This window comes from Neolamprologus multifasciatus, chromosome 4 (genome assembly GCF_963576455.1).
Source record: "Neolamprologus multifasciatus chromosome 4, fNeoMul1.2, whole genome shotgun sequence".
Lineage (NCBI taxonomy): Eukaryota > Metazoa > Chordata > Actinopteri > Cichliformes > Cichlidae > Neolamprologus > Neolamprologus multifasciatus.
The window spans coordinates 920,334-944,627 of record NC_140442.1 but is presented as its reverse complement, the minus strand read 5'-3'; the positions used below and the strand labels follow the sequence as shown (position 1 = coordinate 944,627).

Sequence of the window (24,294 nt, the reverse complement as noted above, 5' to 3'; positions counted from 1 at the left end):
TCCACACACAAACGCCAAGTTTGGTTGAAGGAACAAGATACATGAGGATAAAAATAAGACAAGTTAAGATAAAAAAAAAGGTAAAAATAGTGAAAGATAAATAAGTACAAAATGTGTAAATGAAGTGAGGTATGCAGTTGTCAGTGTAAAGGGATGTACAAAGGAGCTTAGTGTGCAAATTGCAGTTGAGGAAGGTTCAAGAGTCTGATGGCCGTGGGGGAGGAGGAGTTGAGTCTGGATGTTCTGGACTTCAAACTCCTAAACCTTCGTCCCAAGAGAAGTGTGAACAGTCCGTGTTGGGGGTGTGTGGGGTCTCTAATGATGGAGGCAGCTCTCCTCTGGACTGGTTGGTGCTCTGCAGAGAGGGCAGCGGGGTCCTGATGATCTTCTCCTGTTATCACTCTCTGCAGGCGTTTGCGGTCCACAGCAGCAGGGCTGCAGCTGGTCAGGGTGCTCTGCACAGCGCAGCTGTAGAACCTGCTGAGGATCTTGGCTGGCATCCCAAATGTCCTCGGCCTCCTCAGGAAATACAGCCGCTGCTGAGCCTTCTTGACCAGCTGTGTGGTGTTCGGTGTCCAGGTGAGGTCCTCACTGATGCGAACGCCCAGGTACCTAAAGCTGCTCACCCTCTGCACTTCACTCTCCCGGATAAACAGCAGCTGGTGAGGCCTCCTCTTCTTCCTCATGTCTGCTATCATCATCTTTGTTTTATCAGTGTTGAGGGTGAGGTTGTTGTCCTCACACCATGACAGACCGGCCTCCTCTCTCCTATAAGCCGCCTCGTCCCCTCCAGTGATGCGACCGATCACTGCAGTGTCATCTGCAAACTTCAGTGTGATGTGCAGGGTGTAGAGGATGGAGCTGAGGACACAACCCTGTGGAACTCCAGTATTTGTGATGCTGGCTGAAGGGTGGAGTGCAGGCCGAGTGCAGCGTTAAACGTAAATGAATGTGAAGGTTTTCAGTCACGCAGGTCATCGTAGTCTAAGGAGCTCCTTAGAAAAGTAAATGAACTTTATTTCAGTAATTTTTCAGTTGAAATCAGTTTTACAGGAACAGAAAAAACGAGACGATGTTTCAATCATAGAAAACTTTTATTGAACAATGAAATCAATCACACGTCTGAGCTTCTCGTCATCAACAGACCTTCACTTAAAGGCACCGTGTGACGGCGTCACAGAGCAGCAGCGTGCCTTTGAGAACAGCTAAAACAGCGCCCCCTACAGTCAGTCACAGCACTGTTAGGCACTTTAAAGCGACAGGTCGGCAGGAAGCGAACGCACAGCCGGCGATCTGACTGGTTTATTGTGTTTGATGACAGGAAATTAAACAGATCTGAGCTTTAATGAGACGTTTCTCTGATTAGAAAAAACATTTGATGAGGAATTAAAACATCTTTAGTTTCATTTCTGTTTGCTGACGTTTATATTTCGTGTCCAGTGTAGTGACAGGTGCCTGCAGTCACCTGCTGTGCCGCGGTGGCAGACATCTCTGCTTCTCCTGAACGTTTAAAAACCTCAGCAGCTGCAGACGTTCAGACAAATATCAGACGGCATGATTACAGATCGTTAAACTCAACAGTGATTGGCTCGAGATTTCTAAAGGTTTTTAATGGATTTTTGGTACTTGGAGCGTCACTGCTGTCATGGTGAAGAAGACAAACCTCTAAAAAAATATATACAGAAATAAAAACTCACTTTGCTCTGAGGACACGTTGCATCATTGGGGCGAAACTTTAAACAGCTGCACGCGAGTTTTCACTGTTACGATTTGAGTTGCTGTGGTCAGAAAGTTTATGAATAATTAAAACGAAGCCTCAGCTGATACTCAACAACAAACCAACAGGCTCCTCCCACACGCCACCGCCGTCCACGACCTCTCGGCTGTTCGTCTCTTGATTTTGGCACAAAGTAGAAACATCAGCTGAGAGCTGCTCTAATTATTAGTCTGTTTGGCTCGAACAGGAAGTGTCAGACAGCAGGCAGGAAGTCTCCGTCTGGCACGTTAAGGCGCTAAGTTGACACCTCCATGACGTCAGCGTCAGGTGGAGAGGAGAGGACCGGGCCTCGGGTCACATCTGGTTCTTAAGACAGTTTGCAAACAAATGAACAGAAACGAAGCGCCAACCCGAGAGACGTGGACGCCGCCACCCTCGTCTCTCCAGATAACAGGAAACAGCTGAGACAGAACGTCGTTTCAGCTCGTGCACGAGACGGCGTGAGAAACATCCCAGTCTGTGGACGTTTATCGAAAACATTCATTAACGGTGTGATCTGAGCTAACGGACGAGGTTTGACACCGTCAGAACAAAACACGTTTAAACGCGCTGCTCACGTCCTCCAATCAGGAAACTGTTTTAAAGGCATCACGTCAGAAACTCATCGACCGCATCAGCGCACGAAAGCCAACACCAAAGGACCGCGCTCTTATTTTGAAAGCTGAGTCCTTACCAACTAGCTAGGCCTGTCACTTCCTGTCTTGCTGTTGTGGTCGTTTTGACTTCTTTCAGCTGCTTCTCCAGAGACGATCTCGCCCCACAGCTGCACTCCACCTCCTCCATCTTGGACCGCAGGTGCCCGTTGTTTCCTCAAGCCCCTCTGAGGGGAAGCTGGGTGGGGGTGGGTCACCTGTGCACACCTGTGCACACCTGCAGCAGGTGGAGAGTGGGAGTCTGTCCATGAGATAAGAGCTCACTGGAGAGGCAGCTGATTACTACGTTTCATAAAAGGACATCGGTTTGTGTCACGCTGCGTTCGGGTCAATCAGGATTTTAGAAACTTTCTCTCCTACAAACTCAAACTGCAAATGTTCTGTTATAAAAATATTCCACTGGAACCTTTGTGAAAACGTCACAGTTCCTTTAAGACAGCGGCTCATGCGGCGTTTCCACGTACACCGCCCAAAGCACCAAAGAGCTCAGATTCACGTAGACGATCGGCGAGTCGACGGCGAGAAACCGAAGACGCGATCAGAGTTTGAAAAGCAGAAGTTGGAGAAATGGTGGAAAAGCTGAAGTGCCGGTGAAATCCTGCCCGGCTGCAGTGACCTGCTCAAAGCGTGACGCCGAATGTGCCGGCGGTTCAGCTCCATGAACGCCTCTTCACAGCCTCGTCCTCACAGAAGCTACAGAGAAAAGCACAGTGGTGGCAGGTCTCCTCCTCCTCAGGCTCTCACACCTTCAGCGAGACGAGAAGCAGCTGGAGCCGCAGAGTCGCCGCCGCCGGGCGGAGGTCACCGCGACGAGCTCCTCTCCTTGCTGACGCAGTCATCCTGGCTGCTCATGTCTCCGTTGGCCGCCGTGCCACAGGTGCGTCTCTTCTTCCTTCGGTGAGACATGGCGTCGCCCTCAGAGCCCGACCCCGCCTGTGGGAGGAGACAGAGTGCACATGCTCAGACGGGATCCACAGCGGCGACAAACTACAAGTTTTTAACGTTTTCCAGAGGAAGTTTGTGTGTTTCCTGTTAGTCTGACGTTCACAACTTAAAGGCGTGCGTGCACTCCCACAGACGCACCTGCACCAGTAAGAAGCTGCCAGCTCAGGTGTGATGTGACAGCTGAGATTAATATAAGCAGGACTGCACCTGAGCATCACACTTTATATCCTGCAGCCAGGTGCCGGATCTCATTTCGGCATTGACCTACGTCTGCTGCTGTGAATGTTTAAAAACACTGCAGGACGACCGACCTTAGTGATCTGGATTTAGGTCTCAAACTTAAACGCTTCACATAAACGTTGAGATGAGGAATGATATCGTTTTCTTGCTGATGGAAGTTCACAGATGTTTCACAACAACATCTGGAGTGAAAGTACTGTTGGATGCTTCGTCTCTTACAGCTCCAAGACCACCACTCCCCCTGCTGGTGGAGGTGAGTATTACATACAATAAACAGGAGAATACGTGTTAGCATAAATGTAGCTTCATAACTGTTTTTATGATTTATGAGATTATAAACTAAGGAGCACTCATCTGCCCAGCTGGTGATGCAGCTGTGACAATGAGGCCACACGCAGCCCAGCCTGGAGTCTCTACAGGTTTGTCTACAGTTCTGTGCAAAGCCTCAGACTTTCTCCTGCTCTCTGAAGGTCTTTGGCTGCTTTTTCACTCATCTTCAGTCCAGTCTTTGTACCTGAGCATTTTCAGACAAATGTTTGTTTGTAAAGCCTCCGAACTCGAAAATGAACCAGAGCTGAGTCGACACAAAAAGGCAGAAACGTCCAAAGAAGAGCTTGGAATAATCTGGAGAACTATTCCCGACGATCCTTACAGAGATGAGAGTTCAGACTGAGCTGACCGTCAAAGCTCATCAGAACTACACACTCTGTGTTTACTGCATTTCCATGTTTCAGTAACTCGCTGCACATTTTCCTAACACTGCACAGACATCTCTGCACACCTCCACTGCTTCCATCACAGGAAGTGTGTGTGTGTGTGTGTGTGTGTGTGAGCACATACGTCAGAGTCCGAGTCGGACGAGCTGGAGGACGAGGACGATGACGAGTCACTGGAGCTGTCCGATGCGATGCCCGTGGACTCCTGCAGGTCCACTTTGTCTGCCAGCGCCGCCAGGTCAGGCCGCTCCTGCTTCAGGATCCTGAAACAACAAAAGCACCGTTAGCGCAGCCTGGAGGAGTCCTCGCTCCACCAGCTACAGCTCACGTTCTACTCCACCCTCAAACTCAGACTGGGACCACAAAGAGATAATTCACATCTACAGATGTCGTCCTCCTCCTGCCCCGTCCTTACCGGTACCACTTCCTGGAGAGTTTGGGACGTCCTCGAACCGTTTTGTGCCACACGATGGGGAAGTTGACTGAGCTGGCAAAGTTCTGAGTGACGGCGATTGTCGTGTCCAGGTTGAGGACCACGTGCCACCATCCGCCTACAGAAAGACGAAAAAATGGTTCAACAGCAAAAAGCAAAAAGATCTGAACAACCCGAACGTGGCTCGATGTCAGCTGCCCCCGCTGGGACATCGACCTCGTGTCTGATGATGTTTCCACAGAAGTCCGACTGTCTTAAACCAGAATCGATGACATCACCGACATCGCCGTTAAATGCACCGGGTGTTGGTTCGGCTCATCGGGTAGAGCGAGTTTACCTGACGTCACTGCAAACACACTACACTCGAGCTGAGCTTCACCTTTCTGCTCATCTCCGTCTCATTAAATTCAGTGTTTGGCACTTTGGCGAGGTGACACTACGGTCGGTGGTGACCTTTCAGGGCGATGTGGGCTCTAACAGACGGCGCCTCCCTCCTGTCTGTGCTGTCTGTAGGACTAAAACCTGGAGCGGTGCCCAAGGAGCAGCTGAGAGTTTAATCCCTGCTCATCACCATCAGCTCTGTTGGCATTACGTGAATGTAGGTCAGCGCGTTCTGAAAGGTCGGCGCCGCTGTCGGGTCACGGCTGGGTCAGTGAGCACAGCCCAGAGTCACTGACCGCCAGTGACATCACTGTCATCAGCACGTGTTCCTGGATGGAGCTGAAAAGCTGACAGTGCTCAAAACAGGAAGTGTGTATCAGTCAGCTTAGCTGCCCGACCAGCGCCTGTGCAAAATACACCAGCTGTGGATGAACGACGTTTTATTCACCTTGATCTGCTGCGTCTGTTCGAGCTGACTGCTTCACGTACAACGGGAGTTTCTCTTTCCCACGGTCACCAAAGTGATGGTTTCTCTGAATTACCGTCGTCCTTCACAGCGTAACGCACCTTTATCTGACTGTTCTTATGATTCGGTGCTACATTACAAACCTGAATTAAAACAAAGACCCCCACATACTCATATACAGATCATTTAAATGAGAATAAACACGACTCACATGCACACGAATTCTTTTTAATGGAGGAAGCAAAACCCTGACGAGAAGTCAGAAGTGCTAAACAAAAACAATCAGGTTCTCTGAACGTGTTCGATTCAGTTTTACTTATAAAGCATCAAATCACAGGAACAGTCACCTCACGGTGCTTTATATCAGATACAGTGATGCAAAGGTTTGGAAAACCTTGTTCATAGTCATTATTTTCCTGTATAAATCGTTGGTTGTTACAATAAAAGTCAGTTAAATATATCACAGACACACACAGTGATGTTTGAGAAGTGAAGTGAAGTTTACTGGATTCACAGAAAGTGTGCAAGAATTGTTTAAACAAAATCAGGCAGGTGCATAAATCTGTTGTCATTTTATTGATTCCAAACCTTTAGGACTGATTATTGTCTCGGTAAGCTCAGTGACCCCTGACCTACATACTCAGGTGAAAACAATAATGAGAAAGAGTATTTAAGGGGGTCAATTGTAAGTTTCCCTCTTTTAATTTCCTCTGAAGAGAAGCAACACGGGGGTCTCAGAACAACTCTCAGATGACCTGAAGACAAAGATTGTTCAGCATCATGGTGGGAAGGACACAGAAAGCTGTCTCAGAGATTTAAGCCGTCTGTCTCCACAGTTAGGAACATATTGAGACAATCAAAGACCACAGGCTCAGTTCAAGTTAAGGCTGGAAGTGGCAGACTAAGAAACAGACAGAAGCGATGGTGAGAACAGTCAGAGTCGACCCACAGACCAGCACCAAAGACCTACAACATCATGTTGCAGCAGATGGAGTCGCTGTGCAGCGTTCAACCATTCGGTGCTCTTTACACGAGGAGATGCTGCATGTGAGAGTGATGCAGAGGAAGCCTTTGCTCCGCCCACAGCACAAACAGAGACGCTAAAGCACATTTGGACAAACCAGCTTCACTCTGGAATAAGCTGCTGTGGACTGATGAAACTAAAACTGAGTTATTTGGCATAACGAGGGGCGTAATGCATGGAGGAAACAGAACACAGCAAGAAAAACACCTGCTGCCTCCAGTAAAATATGATGGTTCCATCACGCTGTGGAGTGTGGGGCCAGTGCAGGGACTGGGAATCCTGTCAGAGTTGAGGGACACATGGATTCCACTCAGTATCAGCAGATTCTGGAGAATCAGTGACAAAGCTGAAGCTGCGCCGGGGCTGGATCTTTCAACAAGACAACGACCTGAGACACTGCTCAAAGTCCACTGAAGCTTTCATGCAGAGGAACAACGTTCATCTCAGCCCAGACCTGAATATTATTGAAACCTGTGGTGTGAGATAAGGAGAGCTGTTCATGCTTGGAAGCCATCAAACCTGAATGAACTGGAGATGTTTTGTAGAGGAATCATCCAAAATACCTCCAACCACAATCCAGACTCTCAGTGGAGCCGACAGGAAGCGTTTAGAGGCTGCAGACGGTGGATCTACTAAATATTGATTTCATCTCTGTTTTTGTGGAGCCAAATTTATCACCTGCCTGATTTTGTTTAAACAATTCTTGCACACTTTCTGTAAATCCAATAAACTTCATTTCACTTCTCAAATATCACTGTGTGTGTCTCCTATAAGATATCTTTAACTGACATTTTTTATTGTACCAACCAACGATTTAAAGGAAAATAATGACAATGAACAAGGTTGCCCAAACTTTTGCATCCCACTGTATCTATAATAATTCAGAGTAAACCCAACAATCACATGACCCCCTATGAGCAGCACTTTGTTTTGTTGATAATCTGAATTAGCCCTGCGACAGACTGGCGACCTGTCCAGGATGTACCCCGCCTCTCACCCCATGGTAGCTGGGATAGGCTCCAGCCCCCTCCGTGACCCTGACGAGGACAAAGAGAACGGCCGGATGGATAAACTCACTGACCGGGCACGAACACCGTCTCCCCGGGTCTCTGCAGGATCTCCAGCGGTCTGAACTCTGCGGGCCAGGTGGGCTGCTGCGTGCGGGGATAAACCACGCTGAACCAGGTGACCGCCTCATCCTGCTGGTTGCCGCCGTCGTCTCTCGTCACTTTGATCAGCTCCCGTGGCGTGTTGGTGGGGAACAGGCACCATCGCTTGTGTCCCTGAACCAGGGCGTTCCAGGCGCTGGTGCCCAGCGGGTCAATGTGGATGCCGGTGCCGGACCGGGCCGGGCCCATCACAAACCATCTGTGGGGAAATTAAGCGAATGAAATCAGACGTCACAAGCTCAGAGAAACTAAAGACTGGAGAGGCCCAGTGTACGCTCTGCTTTAGAAGGTAATAAAAGAACAGCTGTGGTTTCAGCTGCAGGTTCTTCGCGGCCAATTATAGAAGTTAAAGACGCTGATTTAAGTTTAATTTGCCTCCAGCAATCTAGAGGGTTCATGTGGGTACTGGGTAAATCTGAGGGCTCAAAAGCCAAATGAAACTGAACATAAATCAAAAATATCAAATAATCCATCAAGAGGTCAAATTACAGCCAACAGGGTTAAAGATTTGACCAATCAGCTGATCAAATGAAGAGCGAGTGCTCCTGATTGGATAGAGACGGAGCAGATAGAGCGCTCACCTGTAGGGCGGCCTGCGCTTCTCTCCTGCAAACTGAAAGAGGTCGTCCCTGAAGAAGACGGGAACCTCGTAGTCCTCCAGCAGCTTCCGCCGCTTGGCGTGTTCACCGTAGCTGCTGTCAAAGATGTAGAGCGGGCTGTCGTCACGGGTGGACTCCAGGTACTCCACGTAGTACTTCATCTTCATCTTCACTGAGTAACCGTCGTTATCCTCACCACACTTGAACTTCTGGTTGCGGTATTTGCGTTTTAAGCGCTCCAGCGTCCATTTTTCCCGTGCGGGCCAGGTCTCCTGACAGTTAAGGAGGACGACGGGCTTGTAGGGCCGCTCGAAGCGCTCGATGAACTCCTCTGTGGTCAGATGGAGGGTGTCCACGCGCTCCACGCCGTCCTGAAACACAGCACAGAGCGGCGTTCGATGTTTCTAATGTGTTTTCCAAATGTTAAAATGCTAATTTAACCACCACAATTCAGGAGAAAGAGGAGTGTGTTGGTTTAACAGCAGGTCACTCCTTCACAGACTGGTTTGCCCTCAGTCTGCCACCTGTTTTTGCTCAATCACGGCTGATTAAAGTTCATCTGGTCTGTATTCACATAATCTTTCACCTCCTTCCAGCCGTGATGATGCGTTACATATTACCATTATGTCTTTTATAACAGCTGTAATGCCCCGAAGTCCCACAGCTGCAGCTCAGTTTGGTGTTTTCCTGCTTTTCATGAGATCAAACTGTGAAACCTTCCCATGTTTAAATGCTGCACATCGTTAAAACACTTCCTGTGGATGAACAAATAAAGAGTATTTGTGCCCAATATACTTCATTCTATTTTGTATCGTGAATATTTTAGTATTTATCTTTGATGCATTAATCTTTACATTATATTACGGTGTCGTTATTATAACACGGTTATTTTAGGTCATTACCAGTTTATTGTCTTTTACTGTGTTTTGTGTTTCATCGTTTATCGTTTTCGGTTGCAGTGGACACTAAATGTCTGAATTACAGTTTGTAAAAGTGCTTTATGAATAAAGTTTGGTCGTAACTTCTTCTTCGCAAGTACTTTTATAAAATGTTAACAAAGTTTATTAAGAGAATATAACCGTCTGCCTCTGTGATGTCGGTGATACACCTGCTGTGTTACTGATACTATCCCCGGGCTATCAGTGCTTTTACTTCGTGTTGGCTCTCGGTGTTATGTGTGATGAAGGCAGACGGACATTAACAGGAGCTCATATCAAACATCTCACGTGCTCGCGCCGCCGTCTCATACATTGTGTACGTGACAAGCTGCACTCCCCTGTTAGCCACTGTTAGCTTAGCATCAACAGTTACCTTCACAGTACGGTGCGACACGTCGAAGGTCTCATAGTAGCCGTGTTTTATCCAGTCCAGCGAGTCCTTCAGTTCGGGTCTGGCGCTGCGTTTCGCCTCTTTGATCCTCTTCTTGCTCTTGTGGTTCATTCCTCCGCCCGGCGTGTTTATCTTTGCTCAGCTAGCTGTCAAGCTAACCCGGTGGTACCGCACAAACACATCCAACAGCCTGCGCTCTCACCCGGCTAACTGCGCTGTTCTCACACCTTCGCCGTGTTTCTCTGATAAAACGACACAGCCACCCGCCGGGTGTGTGATAAACACGTCCTCCGATGTGAGACGGTGGATGAGACAGAACTCTTAAAACCTGCCGGGCGGATAAAGTTTGATAAACAGCTAACAGGAGCAGCTAGCTGGTAACTGTGTGACACAATGCTTTCGCAACTGATTACGCAATTAGTCACCGCCCCTCTGGGAAGATTGGTAGTTTATTGGCTACATAAGCTACCGGAAGTTAAATGTCAATTGGTTGGGCAGTCGAGTGAGCCTTCCCGCCCGTGATTTTCATTGGCTGTTTTAAGGCCCTCCTTTCTGTTTTGGTCTGCGCGGAACTAGTTTCCAATGTGGCGTTAGCTGTGGCATGAGGCTTTCAGGGATACCAATAAAAAGCGTTAATATGGGTTTTATACCTAAAAACAAAGAACTGGACTGATGGCAGGTAGATGTAATAAGGTCAGTTAAAAGCGTGTATGCTTACAGGATGGCCGACAGTGGAACCGAAACGCCGAGCATAGCTTATAAAGTGTTCATGTTTGAAGACGAGAGGAAAAACGCACGGGAGTCGCTCTGTGTCTCCATACCAGAGGTCTGTTCAAACCTGTAAATGTAATATTATACCGAGTGTATAGCACCAGAAAATACACAGAGTGAGAAACTAATGCTTTATTATAAATTAAATTCGTTGTTGTGCTGTTTAGAAATCGAGTGTTAGCTCCTTAAAAGTGGTCAAAGTTTTGTACAAATCGAGACTATTTTCACATTTTAAAACCCTCGATTTAATACAGCATACAGGCAATACACAAGCATATTTGTGTTTAAGTAAAATTTATAACCATTTAACCGGCGTGCTGTTGAATCATGCTTCATTGAAATTAACCATAGGTACATAAATAATGCATACGTTTTAATAATTCGAGTCCTCTGTTTTATTCGGCCTAATATATTTATTTTTGTAAACTGGACCATCATTGCTGATTTTCCTGGTGTCCTCCATCAGTTATATCACAGTAAGTGGAAGGCAGGAGGAAAATAAATGAATCCATAAAGTCCGGTTTTTGTGCGCACACGTTGGATCGACTCATTTGTGATTTGAAAAGCCAGAAACTCTAAAAGCCTCGAGTTTCTTAGATGTGGAATCAATTAGGACCACAGCTTTCTGTCACTTTAACAACTGATTAGTTCATTTTCTCAACTTAACAGGATATCAGAGGATAACAGTTAACAGATGAGATTTCTGTGTGTTAATTTTGTTCCACAAAACCAAAACTCTTTTGGTGCCTCAGGTCCTCGACCCGCAGTTCGGCATGTATGTGTGGCCGTGTGCGGTGGTGCTGGCTCAGTATCTGTGGATGCACAGAGACGAGCTGAGAGGGAAGAAGATGCTGGAGGTGAGCAGGAGCACACATTCAGACTCACACATAGGTTACACTGATCCAAAGCATCGATGTCAACGATCCGTCTGAGGAGTCATTTGATGTGCAAACAGAGCAGTGGAACCGAATGAGGGTTCGAGGTTATTTTGATAAGACAAACCTTAAATTAATATTTCAGTGAAGACAGTTTAGTTTAAGGGGTTTAATTAATATGAGTAAAATCACTTTAGGTGCCAAATATAAACCTGAGACTATTAGTAGTGTGTAAGCCACTCTCGTCAGCATCAGAGGAACACGTGGTTTAAAGCTGCCTAAAGGAGTCGCGTTAACGCTGTTTCAGCTCAGCGCAGGCGTGAGTCTGCCCGGCGTGGTTGCGGCGCGCTGCGGTGCCGTGGTGATCCTGTCAGATGCCGCTGACAGACCGGCATGTTTGGAGAACTGCAGGCGCAGCTGCGAAGCCAATGACCTCGGCGACGTGCCGGTGGTGGGTGTCAGCTGGGGTGAGATCTCCCCGGACCTCGTCCTGCTCCCCGAGCTGGACGTCATCCTGGGCTCAGACGTCTTCTACGATCCCGAAGGTTCGCAGCACATTTTCCTGTCAGAAAGCAAAACAAAGTATTCAGACGGCGTCACGCTTTCAAACCTGATTGATAGAAAGTTTCTAAAAACATGTTTTTGATTCTAACAATGTTATAGTTGAGTTGAATGTAGGTCAAAGGTCAGCTGTATTAAATAAAATAAAGGCATCTGAAGCAGAGTTATCATAGTTTGGTCTCCAAAAGTTGATTCTGTTCATCTGGACGTAGCGTAGACATCATAGTTTGGTATTTCTTCATTATTTTTATGTAGTTTTAAGTTGTTCGGTTGATATTTCAGTGAAGCGTGTTTGTAAGTCAGGTGTGAAACGATGAGTCGATCGTCTGTGTTATCAGGGAAGAACAAAGTGCAGTTATTAATATTACTCCACTGTTTATAAAGTGCTCCGCTCCTGTATCAGCTTCTCTAGAATCACACTCGTATCTGACTCGACTGTTTTTCTTTGAGGACGTTTGGAAATGTGAAATCTATTTCCTGTTGATGCACCAGGATGTAAAACGATTGTACAAACATTGTTTATGGAGGATGACGAGTTGTTGCCTGTTACAGATTTTGAAGACGTCCTTGTGACCGTTTTTTTCCTGCTGAGAAAAAACCCCAAAGCCGAGTTCTGGACGACGTACCAAGTACGAAGGTACGACTGCTCCTCTGTGGGCGTTTCAGTCTGTGGACGAAAACCTTCACCGCTCTGATCGCCACACGAGCCTCAGACCCAGCCTGTGTGATGTCAGTGATCAGAAAGTGGCATGAGATTTAAAAATGTTCTTTTAAAAATGATTATAATCATTTTAATTCAAAACTATCATTTGAATCATTTTAATGTATTTAGATATTTTAAATAATTTGTTCTTCCACTGCCCACCAGGGGGCAGCAGCTCAGGAATCACTGACGTAAACAATCACATTTTACATTTTCATCTTTACACTACTTCTGTAGTGTAACACAGTCACGTAAGGAGCTCACGCTAACACCCAAATGTGTCTCATTCATAATAATGTGCGCTCCAGGAACATCCAAAAATGACCATATTTACTCTTTTTTATTCTTTTTAGTCCATTTTGAAAATATATTTCATTAAAATATGCAAAATGACATAAAGTCACCGGACTAATCGTACGTAATCGGGAAAATAAACATTCGGTTGCAGTTATTTAGTGTTTTGTGTTGAAAAAGTCCTATTTTGGTTAAGAAGGAGCCAAAGGCGCCGTCACAAAGTCAGACACGTAGCCTGAGGGTTCGATACCGGATCTCTTCTCCAACTGATGACAAAGAGCTGCAGCAAACAGAGGTCACAGCTTCTTCTTCGTGTGTTTCAGCGCCGACTGGTCGATCGAGGTGCTGCTGCACAGGTGGAACCTGAGCTGCATCGAGGTTCAGCTCGACCAGTTTGATGCCGACACACCTGAGCTGGCCGGGTCGAATCTGCCCGGCAACCACAGCATCCAGATGATGAAAATCACCCTGAAGACGGAGAAGGCCGTCCACAGAGCGTCACCATAACCTCAACCACACCAGCAGCACCCAGGCTAACCAGTGACTCATGGTGTCTGGTCAGAGCTGCTTTTCCAGTCCTGACAGGCTGAAGCTGGAGGCTGTGCTTCCTGCTGTGAGCAGCAGAGGGCAGCGTTTCACCGAACTTGACACCTGAGGTCACAGTGATTAAACTTCCTCGTAAGCGAGCGTTCCTGTGTGTGCTTTCTTTGTCTTATTCATGGGTTTAACTCTAAATTCACACATTTGTAGTGCAGCAGCTGGTTTTGCAGTTTACACACACGTGTGTGGATGATTCTGGTGGATTGCTTAATCGAACCCTCACTGATACAGATGTGGAGTCCAGGCCTCACAGTCGTGTTTGCTGTGAGCTATAGTTCACACACAAAAGCACATTTTAATGTCTCGCACTGTGCCTGACTGTGTACGGCTATATTCAAACCACATGTGATCCGCACATGGATATATATGTTGTATGATAATAAAATGATGTTGTTTTGGATTTTGTGTCCAAACCAGAATGAAAACATGTCAGTTAATCTGTAAACTGCTGAGACGATGTTCACTCACCTGACTGCACGCTAACCCAGAGCCGTGTCAGCAGCTCACAGTCACACTTTAGCTATTACACCAAACTGGAGCTAAATGAGGAAGACTGCAGCCCTTCACAACCAAACAAGTTAATCTGCAGCAATGCTGTGCTGGTCTGTTGAACAGAGAGCTTGCTGTTCGTCTACGTTCACCTTTGGTCACAGACACAGTGACTGAAAGGCCGTCTGAGACGGGATGAGGGGGTTTGGGAGGGACAGAGCAGCACCACTGCTCCTCCATATCAGCAGAAAGGTGTGACCTGAGCAGAGAGAACACAACCACCTGGAGTCACTGAATTAACCAGACCCTGATTTCTCCATCAGCCTGTTTTATACCACATCAGTGCCCATAGCAACCACTTAGCAACCACATTTCCTGTCTCCGCATCTCTGATCTCGGTCCACAGACATATTCCTCTGCTAACACAGGGAGACGTCTGCAGATACGTCTCACTGTCTGTCTGCATGTTCACGTGTTTGCTGCTCAAAGGCACAAGGTCAGGACTTCCTGTACAAGTTCAGGCACAAAATCCAAAGCAGAGCTGGTGCTTAATACAACACAATAACAATAAAAGTCATCATTTAGACTGTTTACCAAACTCCTCAGCACGAGCCTGTGGGTTCACATCAGGACAGATGTGGCTGTTATATGTGCTCATGCTCTGGACTACAAAACATGCTGCAACATATACAAGAGTACAAATACTGGATTAGTCCTCCAGTCCTCCCATGTCACACTCCTGCTGATCCAGCTGCACCGGCTCCCCGTTAAATTCAGAATCCACTTTAAGGTTTTGACCTTGACTATCAGGGCTCTGCATGGACAAGCACCAACATATATCAGTGAACGTCCAGACATTCCCAGCAGGTCCCTGAGTTGTCCAACACACGAGGCTGAAAACAAAAGGTGACTTTTGTAACTGTGGCCCCAGATTGTGGAAGTCTCTCCCTTTGAGCCTGAGATCTGTGGCTCTGTGGTGGCTTTTAAAAAAACAGCTAAAACAGAAGTGGAGGAGGCAAGAAGAATGAGTTCAGTAAAGTTTGACTTGTTTTGATTTGTTTTGTTTTGCTTAATGCGCCTTATAATCCAAAAAATACGGTAACTTCTACCTTGCTTTAGCATGTCCAGAAGTCCAACTTTTTGTGCGATGGTTAGCATCCTCTGCCTTTTGAGTGCTAACGCAGGTGTCTTGCGAGGCATGGAGAAAACGTCAGTACTGCACTTCAGAGTCACACTGCTGAGGATCGATGTAGTGATTCTGTACTGTACAGGAGAGAGGGCACGCAGGAGATGGACATGGTCTACAGTCGATCAGGACGCAGAACACAATGATACAAAAAAACAGCGAAAGGTGAACCGTGTTATAGCGAGCGACCACAGTATGAGTAAAATTAGCATTGTCATAAGAGTGCATATTACATATTAGAGTATATGTAATGGATTATATATTTCTATACAAGTTCAGGCACAAAAACAATATATATCATACAGTAGGGCTGCCACGATTACGTCGACTATCAAAATCGTCGACGACTGATTTAATAGTCGGCGCGTCGTTTGAAGCTTTGTAAGATCCCAAAAGACGCAGGAATAAGTAGTAGGATTTAAGAGTGTAATAACGGACTGAAACAGAAGATGGCAGCACTGCATGTACAAGGATGCCAGCTGCCGTTAAACCCCGAAGAAGAAGAAGCTGTGTCCCAGAATTCATAGCGCGGCCCAGCTCAGTTTACAACAATGGCGGCAGCTAGTTAGTTTTAATATTACTCTTATTATTCTTTCTGGGTCACAAAATAAACGTTTAACATATTTTCATGCGAGAATGTAGCTGTGTAAACCTCAAATATCTGCTCAGTTTATCAAGACACCACATATTTTCAAAAGCGCTCCGACGTTTTCGGAGACGTCTGTTACCCACTAGCTCGATAGCTAGCCGGCGGCTAGGCTAACTAGAGCCGTGAGAACACCGGACTCCGGCTAATCGTTTTCAAACCCACCACCGTCTTTCACTACTCAGGTTAAACATGATATATAAGTCACTTTTTTCAGTATTTTATTTGTTCCTGAGTAAATCGGTTTGGCTGAGATTAAAGTTATAGTTTTTACACAGCTGAATAAACATCAAGCAGACAGCTGATTATCAGAAGTGTGAGATGCTCCAGAATATACTCCGGTGTCCTGTTATATTTTAGATAGCAAGGAGTTTATTAAACTTCACCGAAACAATCTGCAAATTTCATTAAAGTTTAATAAACTATCATCTTGTCTTTATTTTTAGTTAGCACAGACCTTAAACACTTAAAGCTGTAAGCTAATGATAGTTATATAAGAGCAGATGCTGCTGCTGCAGTAAGCTGTAGTTTTACGTCCAATGGATGATGATCTGATTAGTCAACTAATCGCAAAAATAATCGGTGATTAGTCGACTATCAAAATAATCGTTTGTGGCAGCCCTGTCACATATACAAGTTTAAGACACCGAAGTGTTTCCATCCACAAACATGTGAAAACCGTCTGCACTGAAGCTGAAGCACACATTTGCATTTGTATCAGCAAACAGTAAGAACATGGAGTTTATCCAGGAGAACAGACACAAGAAAACCCTGAAACCCAAAAATCCTTTAAAATGAGAACAAACGGTATGAATGTAGAACAGAGTCTGTGACGGCCAGCAGGATCTAATCTGATCAAACTGATAGATTACCGATCTGTCCAACACACAAAAAGACATTTAAAGACATTACTGTGTGTTATCTCACAGATCACCACTGGATGTGAAAGCGGTCACAGGTTAATGAAGATAAAAGTTCACTTCCAACAGGTCACTGCAGCAGATCCAGAGTTGGGCTTCACCTGTTTTTATCCTGTTTCAGTCGTTTCAGACTCACAAAAGGAAAAACCTGAACCCTAAACTCTGGTGACCTGGTGAATGTTCAGTTGTAAATAATAATGTACAATGATGACGTGTTCATGTACAAAAAGCTCCAGGGTGGTGGTGGTGGAGTCCCACAGCGTGGAGCTCAGAGCCTCCAGTCATTCAGCTGCTTTTGGAAACTCGTACAATCGAGCTGTGAGACGTCAGCAGCAGATCCAAACACCGCGGTCGTTCTCCTCCTCATCACTCTGCTGAGCGCCTCACAGACTTTCTTTTAGATGCTCCAACACAGCTAAACATCTGGTTCTGGTCAGGTTTCCAGACTGTCCACTTCCTGTGATATATTCCCACCTGACATGAGTCATTATTATGAGATATTGTCTCCTGTGAGTGGTACTTTCATCAGGTGGAAACCTGCTTCCAAATGGAAAGTGATGTTCTGTTTGAGGTTTGTTTCCCAGTAATGAAAGTACCCAGTAATCGTGTTGCCCTCCCCTCCACCAACACCGAAGCGCCCATGGTAGTTAGTACTTATTTCCCTGTAAACTATTCTGCAAACCACCGACTCTGTCTTAAAAACCTGAAATATGAAAATTAGATGTGGTTAACTCAGTTTGAAGAGCTTAACTAAATCAAAATCCCCCAGTAGGACTAAAAACTCACTTTTTGCAGCATTTCTCAGTGAGCATTTTGGCCTTCATCGCTAAAGCTGTTGTTCCCATCGACAGCACTGAACCCCCTAAAGCTCCCAGTAAAGCTCCCGATGTAGACGTCAGCTCACCACCTCCAAGTAAATATCCCCCCACAGATCCCAAAATGATTCCCACCAATCCAGTCCTTTCCAGAAGCGCACGCCTGCCTGTTGTTTCTGCTGTTTTTGGTTTTTCGTCCTGCTCGTCCGGTTTTCCAGCCTCTTGGAGCATGTCAGGAGTGTAGAAGTAATCTTTTCCCATCGGTGTTATCTTCTTCAGCAGCTCGGTGACCTGAGCAGGACTTTTGTCTTTAATGTTAAAAGCAAAATATCTCCACTGGCACTGCTCAATGAGTTCTCTGAAATCCTTACTCTCGATCATAGCCTCCTGTATGTTAGCTTCATACTCTTCATCTTCATCTTCATGGGTGAACACCACTGTTGTGTAGGCCAATGCACGTCTGCCAAAGGTGCGTTCAAAAACCTCCAGTACCTTTAATTCTTCAGAGGTGATCACACCGAACCTCAGCACCAGCAGGAACACATGAGGACCAGGACTGGCAAGATCAATGGATCGCTTGATCTCGTTCACCAGCTCATCTTCATGTTTTCCAGGTTTAAACAGACCTGGAGTATCAACAACAACCACTCTTTGACCTCCGACAGTGCTGTGGGATTTCTGTGTGCGATCTTTGGACGAATCCTTTGAGGTGAAAGTCTCTGTGTTCCCCATGATGATGTTTCCTAGAGTACTTTTACCAACGCAGGTCTTCCCAAACAGCACGATCCTCAGGTCATCTGTTGGAAGAATATTAGTATGTGAGAACTGTCCCAGTCACGATCTCTTACAGCACTGACATAAATCATAAAGCAGCTGCGAGGAAGGAAATATCAAACATGACGGCAGCAGGAATGAACAATCAGCGTTTATTAACAAGGAAACACAAAGTCTAAGGAGCTTAGAAATCCTCAAAAGAGGATCCTCTCTTTCGAGGATGCCAATGTTCATATTTTGGACAGAGAGGACAGATGGTTTGAAAGAGGAGTGAAAGAAGCATCTATGTCCGCTGTGAGCGACCATCTTTGAACAGAGGCGGGGTTTACGACGGATGATCTGATATCGTCGTGTTGGTGTTGTTCCCAGATCGTCATGAAAATGTTGTTCCAGGTTCAACATTGCAAGTGACCAATCACATTATTGTGATGTTATTCTTTTGTGCACCAACCCATTCGTGCATTTCTGAAATTCCAATGTTGCAAGGACAATATCAATTCTGCTTAGCGTTTATTAAAGGGTCAGGGTCAGGGTCCGTTGATCGGCGGACAAAGGCGGTTTCTCGCAGCTTAAGTACAGTTGTTTGTTTTACGTCGGTTTTTCCCGAAGTCGCAAAAGTATGACATCACAACATTCTGATTGGTCACTTGCAATGTTGATCCTGGAACAACCTTTAGTATGATGATCTGGGAACAACACCAACACGAGGATATCAGATCGTGTGGTTTACGACACCAACTGTCTGCCATCTATAATCCAGTTTTGAGTTCCCTCCCCAGACGCCTTAACGCCCACTCACATCCTGGGCCATCTGACCTCAGGAAATCACATGATAGGGTGGGGCCAGGTTTCACAATGAGCTCACCTGAAACCCTGGCTGATTGGGACCCACACCCAGTTTCACACCTTGGCTCATGTGATTAGAGGATCATCAGGTCACTCCCACTAGGTTTAAATCTGGGACTCTCCACCATTTGACCTTAGAGCGGAAGAACCTTCTCGGATGAGAGGTGAAACGTCTTCAAGCAACTTAAGAAAGTCCAGAAGCTTTTCTTTCTAAGCTCCTTTGACTACGATGACTAAGAACTTTCACAGACAAGGAAACACAAAATCTTTCAGCAGAGACACAAAAAAAGATTCCCCAAAATTCAGAGTGGGAAACCACAGAGTGCAAGATGAGGATCAAAGATCAGGATACGTTGTTCTCTCTCGTGCCATCTCATGTTTTGGAAGAACAACCTCTTGAATCTCAAATGTAACTTCTACTATCTTTGGGTCTGTTTTTCAGATCCGGGACTGAGGAGCAGACTGAGAGATAAGCAGGGATGCAACGATACCAATTTTTTCAAACCGATACGATACAGATACTTGGATCTGAGTACTTGCCGATACAGAGTACAAAAAACGATACTTCTACCACACACACACACACACACACAAATACAATTAATTGGAAGACAGGTTTTATTTTATTCCCTGCCGATAAAAAATAAAATCTTAATAAAAATGACCACAACAAAATTTCAAGTGAAAAATAAGCACTTCTGTTAAATTATTGCAGAGTCTCCACATTGTAATTTTACAAAATATCACTGAACTATTGGCACTGTCTCGAGCTTTCAGAATAATAAATAAACACTTCTGTTTGGAATAAAATAAATACAAATTAGGTTTGAGAATAAAATGAACTTTTAAATTATTGCAGAGTGTCCATATTGTAAACAAACTAACAAAATTATTATTAATAAATAAATAATAAAATATAAAAAATTATAAAATAAATAATAAATAAAATAATAATTGCCCCCCTAGTGGCCAATCTAAAAAACTACAACAGAAATGACAAGCCACCCTCTGATTAATGAAATAAGTTGGTATCGGTTCATGGTATCGGTTAACTTTTACGAGTATGACTACGCACACATTTTACAGTATCGGCCCCGATACCAGTATCGGTATCGGTGCATCCCTAGAGATAAGTGGACATATGATATGTATATGAACATACTAGAATGTTCATATACATATCATATGCTAAAAGACTGAAGAAATCTTCTCTTAAAATGTGTAAAAACATCAGTTTGTGCTGAAGAGAAGTGAACAACCTGTAGCTACAGCTGGTAAATAAATGTAGTCCTTGAGTAAAAGGTAGAGAAGGGAACATTTAAAGGGGTCTTTTTTACATTAAAAACACAGCTAATAACCAGAAGTGTAGCACTGCTGAGCTCAGACAGGGGTGTGAAGAAGTCTTTGCCTCCTTCTTGATTTCCTTGTTTTTTGAATATTTATCACACTTGAATGTTTCAGATCATCAAACAAATTCAAATAGTAGACAAAGACAAGTGAACACAACATGCAGCTTCCTAATAAAGATGTTTATTATTAAAAAAAACCCAAACCCATACGGCCCTGTGTGAGGGAGCGATGGACCCATAAACCTAACACTTGGTTGGGACACCCTTAGCAGCGACACTGCAATCAAGCCTTTGTGATAACTGCCAATGAATCTTCCAGCACTGAGAGGAGTTCTGGCCCACTCATCTTTGGAGGGTTTTTGAGCATGAACCAACTCTTTAAGGTCAGGCCACAGCATCTCAATCGGATTCAGGTCGGGACTTTGAGGTCACTACAGAGTCCTGCTGCAGAACCCAAGTGTGCTTCAGCGTGAGGACAAAAAGGTGTGGCTCTAATCAGGAATGGATATAGTTAGAGTTTGGAGAAACCTGGAGTCGGGATTAATCTCCTGGTCAAGTAAAGTTAGCTGACTTAAAGCTAGCAAAGCATGCTGCAACCAGCAACTCTAAACTGCTGATTAATATGCTGATGTTTTGGGGTCCAACCTGGGCTTACTGGGCTTAAGCCCGGGTAATCTTATCAGAAGCCGGGGTCTTGGAGTGTAATTTGTTTCATAGTTAGATGCCTGACTGACAACTGTATAAAACAAAAACTACATAGTGCACAGTTGTAAATTCCCCCTAATTTTGGTATGATCCGAGCTCAGGCCTGGGCGACTGAGCACTTACACATGTGAGCGAGGGGGGAGGAGCTGCTGCAGACAGAGGAGAGCTTAGTTTGACCAGGTACCAAAGCAAATCATTCGTACTGTACAAATAATGTAAATATGACGGTGAATCACAAAAGATTGATATCAAACTGATCACTTGACCCATATTACGTTACTTGTTCTTTGAGTGATTCAACAAACGGCGAAATGAAAAGCCGAACAACAACAACGCTGTTTTTTAGAGAGTCTTAGCTCACATGTGTGTTTATTTCATATTTTCTGTTTCCCTCCACGGCTAAACAAACTCTCTAAACCAGTTTCAGTTATGTACTGATGAACACAAGGGAAGTTAGCTCGCTAGCTTCCATCTAAATACAATAGATCATGTCCTGGGCTGTAGTTACATCGTAAAGTCAAAACTGAGCTTAAATAAATGATTAGCGGTAATAAAAGCCGACGGAGGTCAACAGTGATCACTGACTGTTTTAGGAGCTTTTTGATATTAAATAGAAGAAAATACAAAACATTAAACATGTTAACAACACAAAAGCATATTAAACTCAGACTACTTTAGGCCCGGAAGTAGGATTCGTCACGTCATCACTTAACGACCGGATAAGGCTAAGCCCCGGGTGTATAAACTGGCTGGCTCCGCCTCTGGTGGGGTCCTGTTGGCCGGGCATGCTCTGGTGCATCCTGCAGATGTAGAGCCCAGTTTAGGCTCCCAACTCTAACCAAAAATCCCAAATAAAATATGGAACATGGTTTGGCAAAGATGGGACAGAGATATTTATCACATGACCTGTTTCAGAGTGACATCCAGACACAGCAATCTGTCTATTGAGTGTCTCGTCCTGTAGAGATACACTTCGGCCATGAAACAGTTTATGGAGTCCCGCTGTGGCTTAAAACAAAACAAAATGAGAATCAATAAAAATGGTCATAAAAACATGAGCATTTAAAAGGCAGAAACTTTCATGGCTTTTGTTTGAAAATAGAACAAATTTGATTTGACGCCTGTTATCTTCATCTGCTCTTTAAATAAACGGAGCCGAGACATATGAGGACGAATCACACTCATCGTTTCACATGGATATAATCAGTTTTATTCATAAAATATAAAAATGAAGGGATGTGGTCACTGTTTGAATTCAGTATTATTCAAGAAAAATTACAAAATGTCGCTGTTAGGATTGAGATCAACATTTGAAGAAAGGTTTTTGGACTTCATTATTTTTATGTCCTCTGGAAACCTGTGTAAATCGATGGCACACAGATTTAGCTGGGAGGCGGAGCACAGGTGTGCAGCTTCATTCTGGGTTCATCAGTACAAACAGCTGCACTGCCAGCAGGTAACGGCCACTCGTGAAGTTTAATGGAAGGCCTGGGTCTCGTCTGTGGACAGATACCAGCTGTTTAACGTATCTGTGATACACTGAAATACTGGGAGTAACAGATTTAACAGGAAGTTATGTTTCAGAGAAGCGTCAGAACAGGAAGCGTCACTGTGATCCTGCTTTATATAACCTGTGTCTGTCATAAAACCTCCATATAAGTCTGTTCATGTCTGAAAAAGAGCTTTGAGTCATTTGCACTCACCAAAGGAGAATTATTACTGCAGACTGAATCTGACAGAAGCTGCAGAGGATTAAACATGAAGACGAGTCGGGACTTTTTACATGAAACATTTACAAAAATATTCAACACGTGATCTGAAAATTATTGCTGAAAAGAAAGTCTGCATCCTCACCAACGAGGAGAGAACTGCATCTAAAGACCAACAGACACAACAAGTGAAAACGAGAGACCTGGACCAAAGTCAGGTTTAAAAGTTCATTTATAGCATTTGCATATTACAGTTGATTAGCTGGATTAACATCAACACAAAAGCTACTGATGCCAAAGTAAAGCTGGTTAACTGCTCGCTGTCACCCTCGTTTATTTCATCACATTAAAAATCAAACTGTTGTTAATCAATCAGTTTACTTACCAGGACGTTTGAACAGAGGTGAAGAAGCTTCAGCTTCACTCCAACAACAAAGACTTCAGTGAATCCACAGAAACTGATTTCATCACATTTATAGTTTAAAGTCGTAGATGTGATTTAACCGCAGAGGTTTGAGACGTTTAGAGGACGGCGGCGAAATGCTCTCACATGCGCAGATAGATTTGAACTGACTGAAACAGGAAACGTCCAAAGCAGCAGAAATACCACAAACGGAATAAAAATCATCTCACCATCATAAAGCGTCCTAAAACACGAGGACTGAACATAATTTGAATCCAGATTTCTTTATAATGACCAACGAGAGCTGACGTTTACTGTCAGATCACCTGATGATGATTTTACAGCTCATCAATAGTTTTTCTGTAAAATGAAAGAATCTTTGTTTTAAAAGTGCAATAAAAATATTCACATTAAAAAACAGAAACTGTTTTATTTCATGAGCAGATGATGCATTTAAAACTTTTATTAATATCAACTCAGCAGGTCAGAGTTTTATAATACTTGAATATTTATAATTTCTATTATTGACTCAAATATTAAGAGTCATATGAAATGAAAAGAGAGACTGGATTTGGTTATTTTCCTCTGATCTGTGATATAAAATCTTTACAGCTTAAAAAAACATAAATGATTTCTTTGAGTGCAGCTTGGTGCTAATCAAGCTTTAAACTGAGAGTAAATGAACAAACCTCACATGTGAACTAAAAACACATTTCAGACTGAAATTGTGTCCCAGTGATTTAAGCAAAGAGCTGCTCCTGTTTTATGTTTCAGGAAATAACGACTGTCCCAAAACTCCAAGCACCAGCCGGAGGATCCCTGCAGGACAAATACACTCACCCGTGGGCTGTGGATCAATCAGGACCTTGGTCTCCACTGCAGCACCACCATCCATGTCTTCTTCTGACTGTTTACA

At 44.6% G+C, this 24,294-nt stretch overlaps 3 protein-coding genes across 3 annotated transcripts; 1 reads left to right on the top strand and 2 right to left on the bottom strand.

Annotated features, from left to right (window-relative positions):
• Positions 1 to 1,075: 1,075 nt before the first annotated feature.
• Positions 1,076 to 10,126, bottom strand: jmjd6 (jumonji domain containing 6, arginine demethylase and lysine hydroxylase). Its single transcript, XM_085156552.1, has 6 exons — positions 9,715 to 10,126; positions 8,386 to 8,774; positions 7,717 to 8,003; positions 4,747 to 4,882; positions 4,456 to 4,594; positions 1,076 to 3,363 (listed from the first exon to the last, which is right to left on the bottom strand). The coding sequence occupies exons 1-6, from the start codon at positions 9,841 to 9,843 to the stop codon at positions 3,232 to 3,234; spliced, it is 1,212 nt and encodes a 403-aa protein (XP_085012678.1). The 5' UTR covers positions 9,844 to 10,126; the 3' UTR covers positions 1,076 to 3,231.
• Positions 10,127 to 10,190: 64 nt separating this feature from the next.
• mettl23 (methyltransferase 23, arginine) lies at positions 10,191 to 13,622 on the top strand. The gene is made up of 5 exons (XM_085156584.1): positions 10,191 to 10,558; positions 11,256 to 11,360; positions 11,686 to 11,923; positions 12,492 to 12,576; positions 13,260 to 13,622. Exons 1-5 carry the CDS (start codon positions 10,454 to 10,456, stop codon positions 13,441 to 13,443), a joined length of 717 nt encoding a protein of 238 aa, XP_085012710.1. The 5' UTR covers positions 10,191 to 10,453; the 3' UTR covers positions 13,444 to 13,622.
• A 1,284-nt stretch (positions 13,623 to 14,906) lies between these two features.
• LOC146519372 (GTPase IMAP family member 9-like) lies at positions 14,907 to 24,294 on the bottom strand. Its single transcript, XM_085156563.1, has 2 exons — positions 24,219 to 24,294; positions 14,907 to 18,389 (listed from the first exon to the last, which is right to left on the bottom strand). The coding sequence occupies exons 1-2, from the start codon at positions 24,271 to 24,273 to the stop codon at positions 17,560 to 17,562; spliced, it is 885 nt and encodes a 294-aa protein (XP_085012689.1). The 5' UTR covers positions 24,274 to 24,294; the 3' UTR covers positions 14,907 to 17,559.

Excerpts from the sequence above, each read along its gene's own strand:
- LOC146519372 (XM_085156563.1), bottom strand. The coding sequence starts at position 24,273 with ATGGATGGTGGTGCTGCAGTGGAGACCAAGGTCCTGATTGATCCACAG. Across the intron at positions 18,390-24,218 it reads GATTGATCCACAGCCCACGG|ATGACCTGAGGATCGTGCTG; the intron begins GTGAGTGTATTT and ends TTCTTCCAACAG.
- mettl23 (XM_085156584.1), top strand. The coding sequence starts at position 10,454 with ATGGCCGACAGTGGAACCGAAACGCCGAGCATAGCTTATAAAGTGTTC. Across the intron at positions 11,361-11,685 it reads GAGGGAAGAAGATGCTGGAG|CTCAGCGCAGGCGTGAGTCT; the intron begins GTGAGCAGGAGC and ends ACGCTGTTTCAG. Across the intron at positions 12,577-13,259 it reads ACGACGTACCAAGTACGAAG|CGCCGACTGGTCGATCGAGG; the intron begins GTACGACTGCTC and ends CGTGTGTTTCAG.
- jmjd6 (XM_085156552.1), bottom strand. The coding sequence starts at position 9,843 with ATGAACCACAAGAGCAAGAAGAGGATCAAAGAGGCGAAACGCAGCGCC. Across the intron at positions 8,004-8,385 it reads AAGCGCAGGCCGCCCTACAG|ATGGTTTGTGATGGGCCCGG; the intron begins GTGAGCGCTCTA and ends ATTTCCCCACAG. Across the intron at positions 4,595-4,746 it reads CTCTCCAGGAAGTGGTACCG|GATCCTGAAGCAGGAGCGGC; the intron begins GTAAGGACGGGG and ends TTGTTGTTTCAG.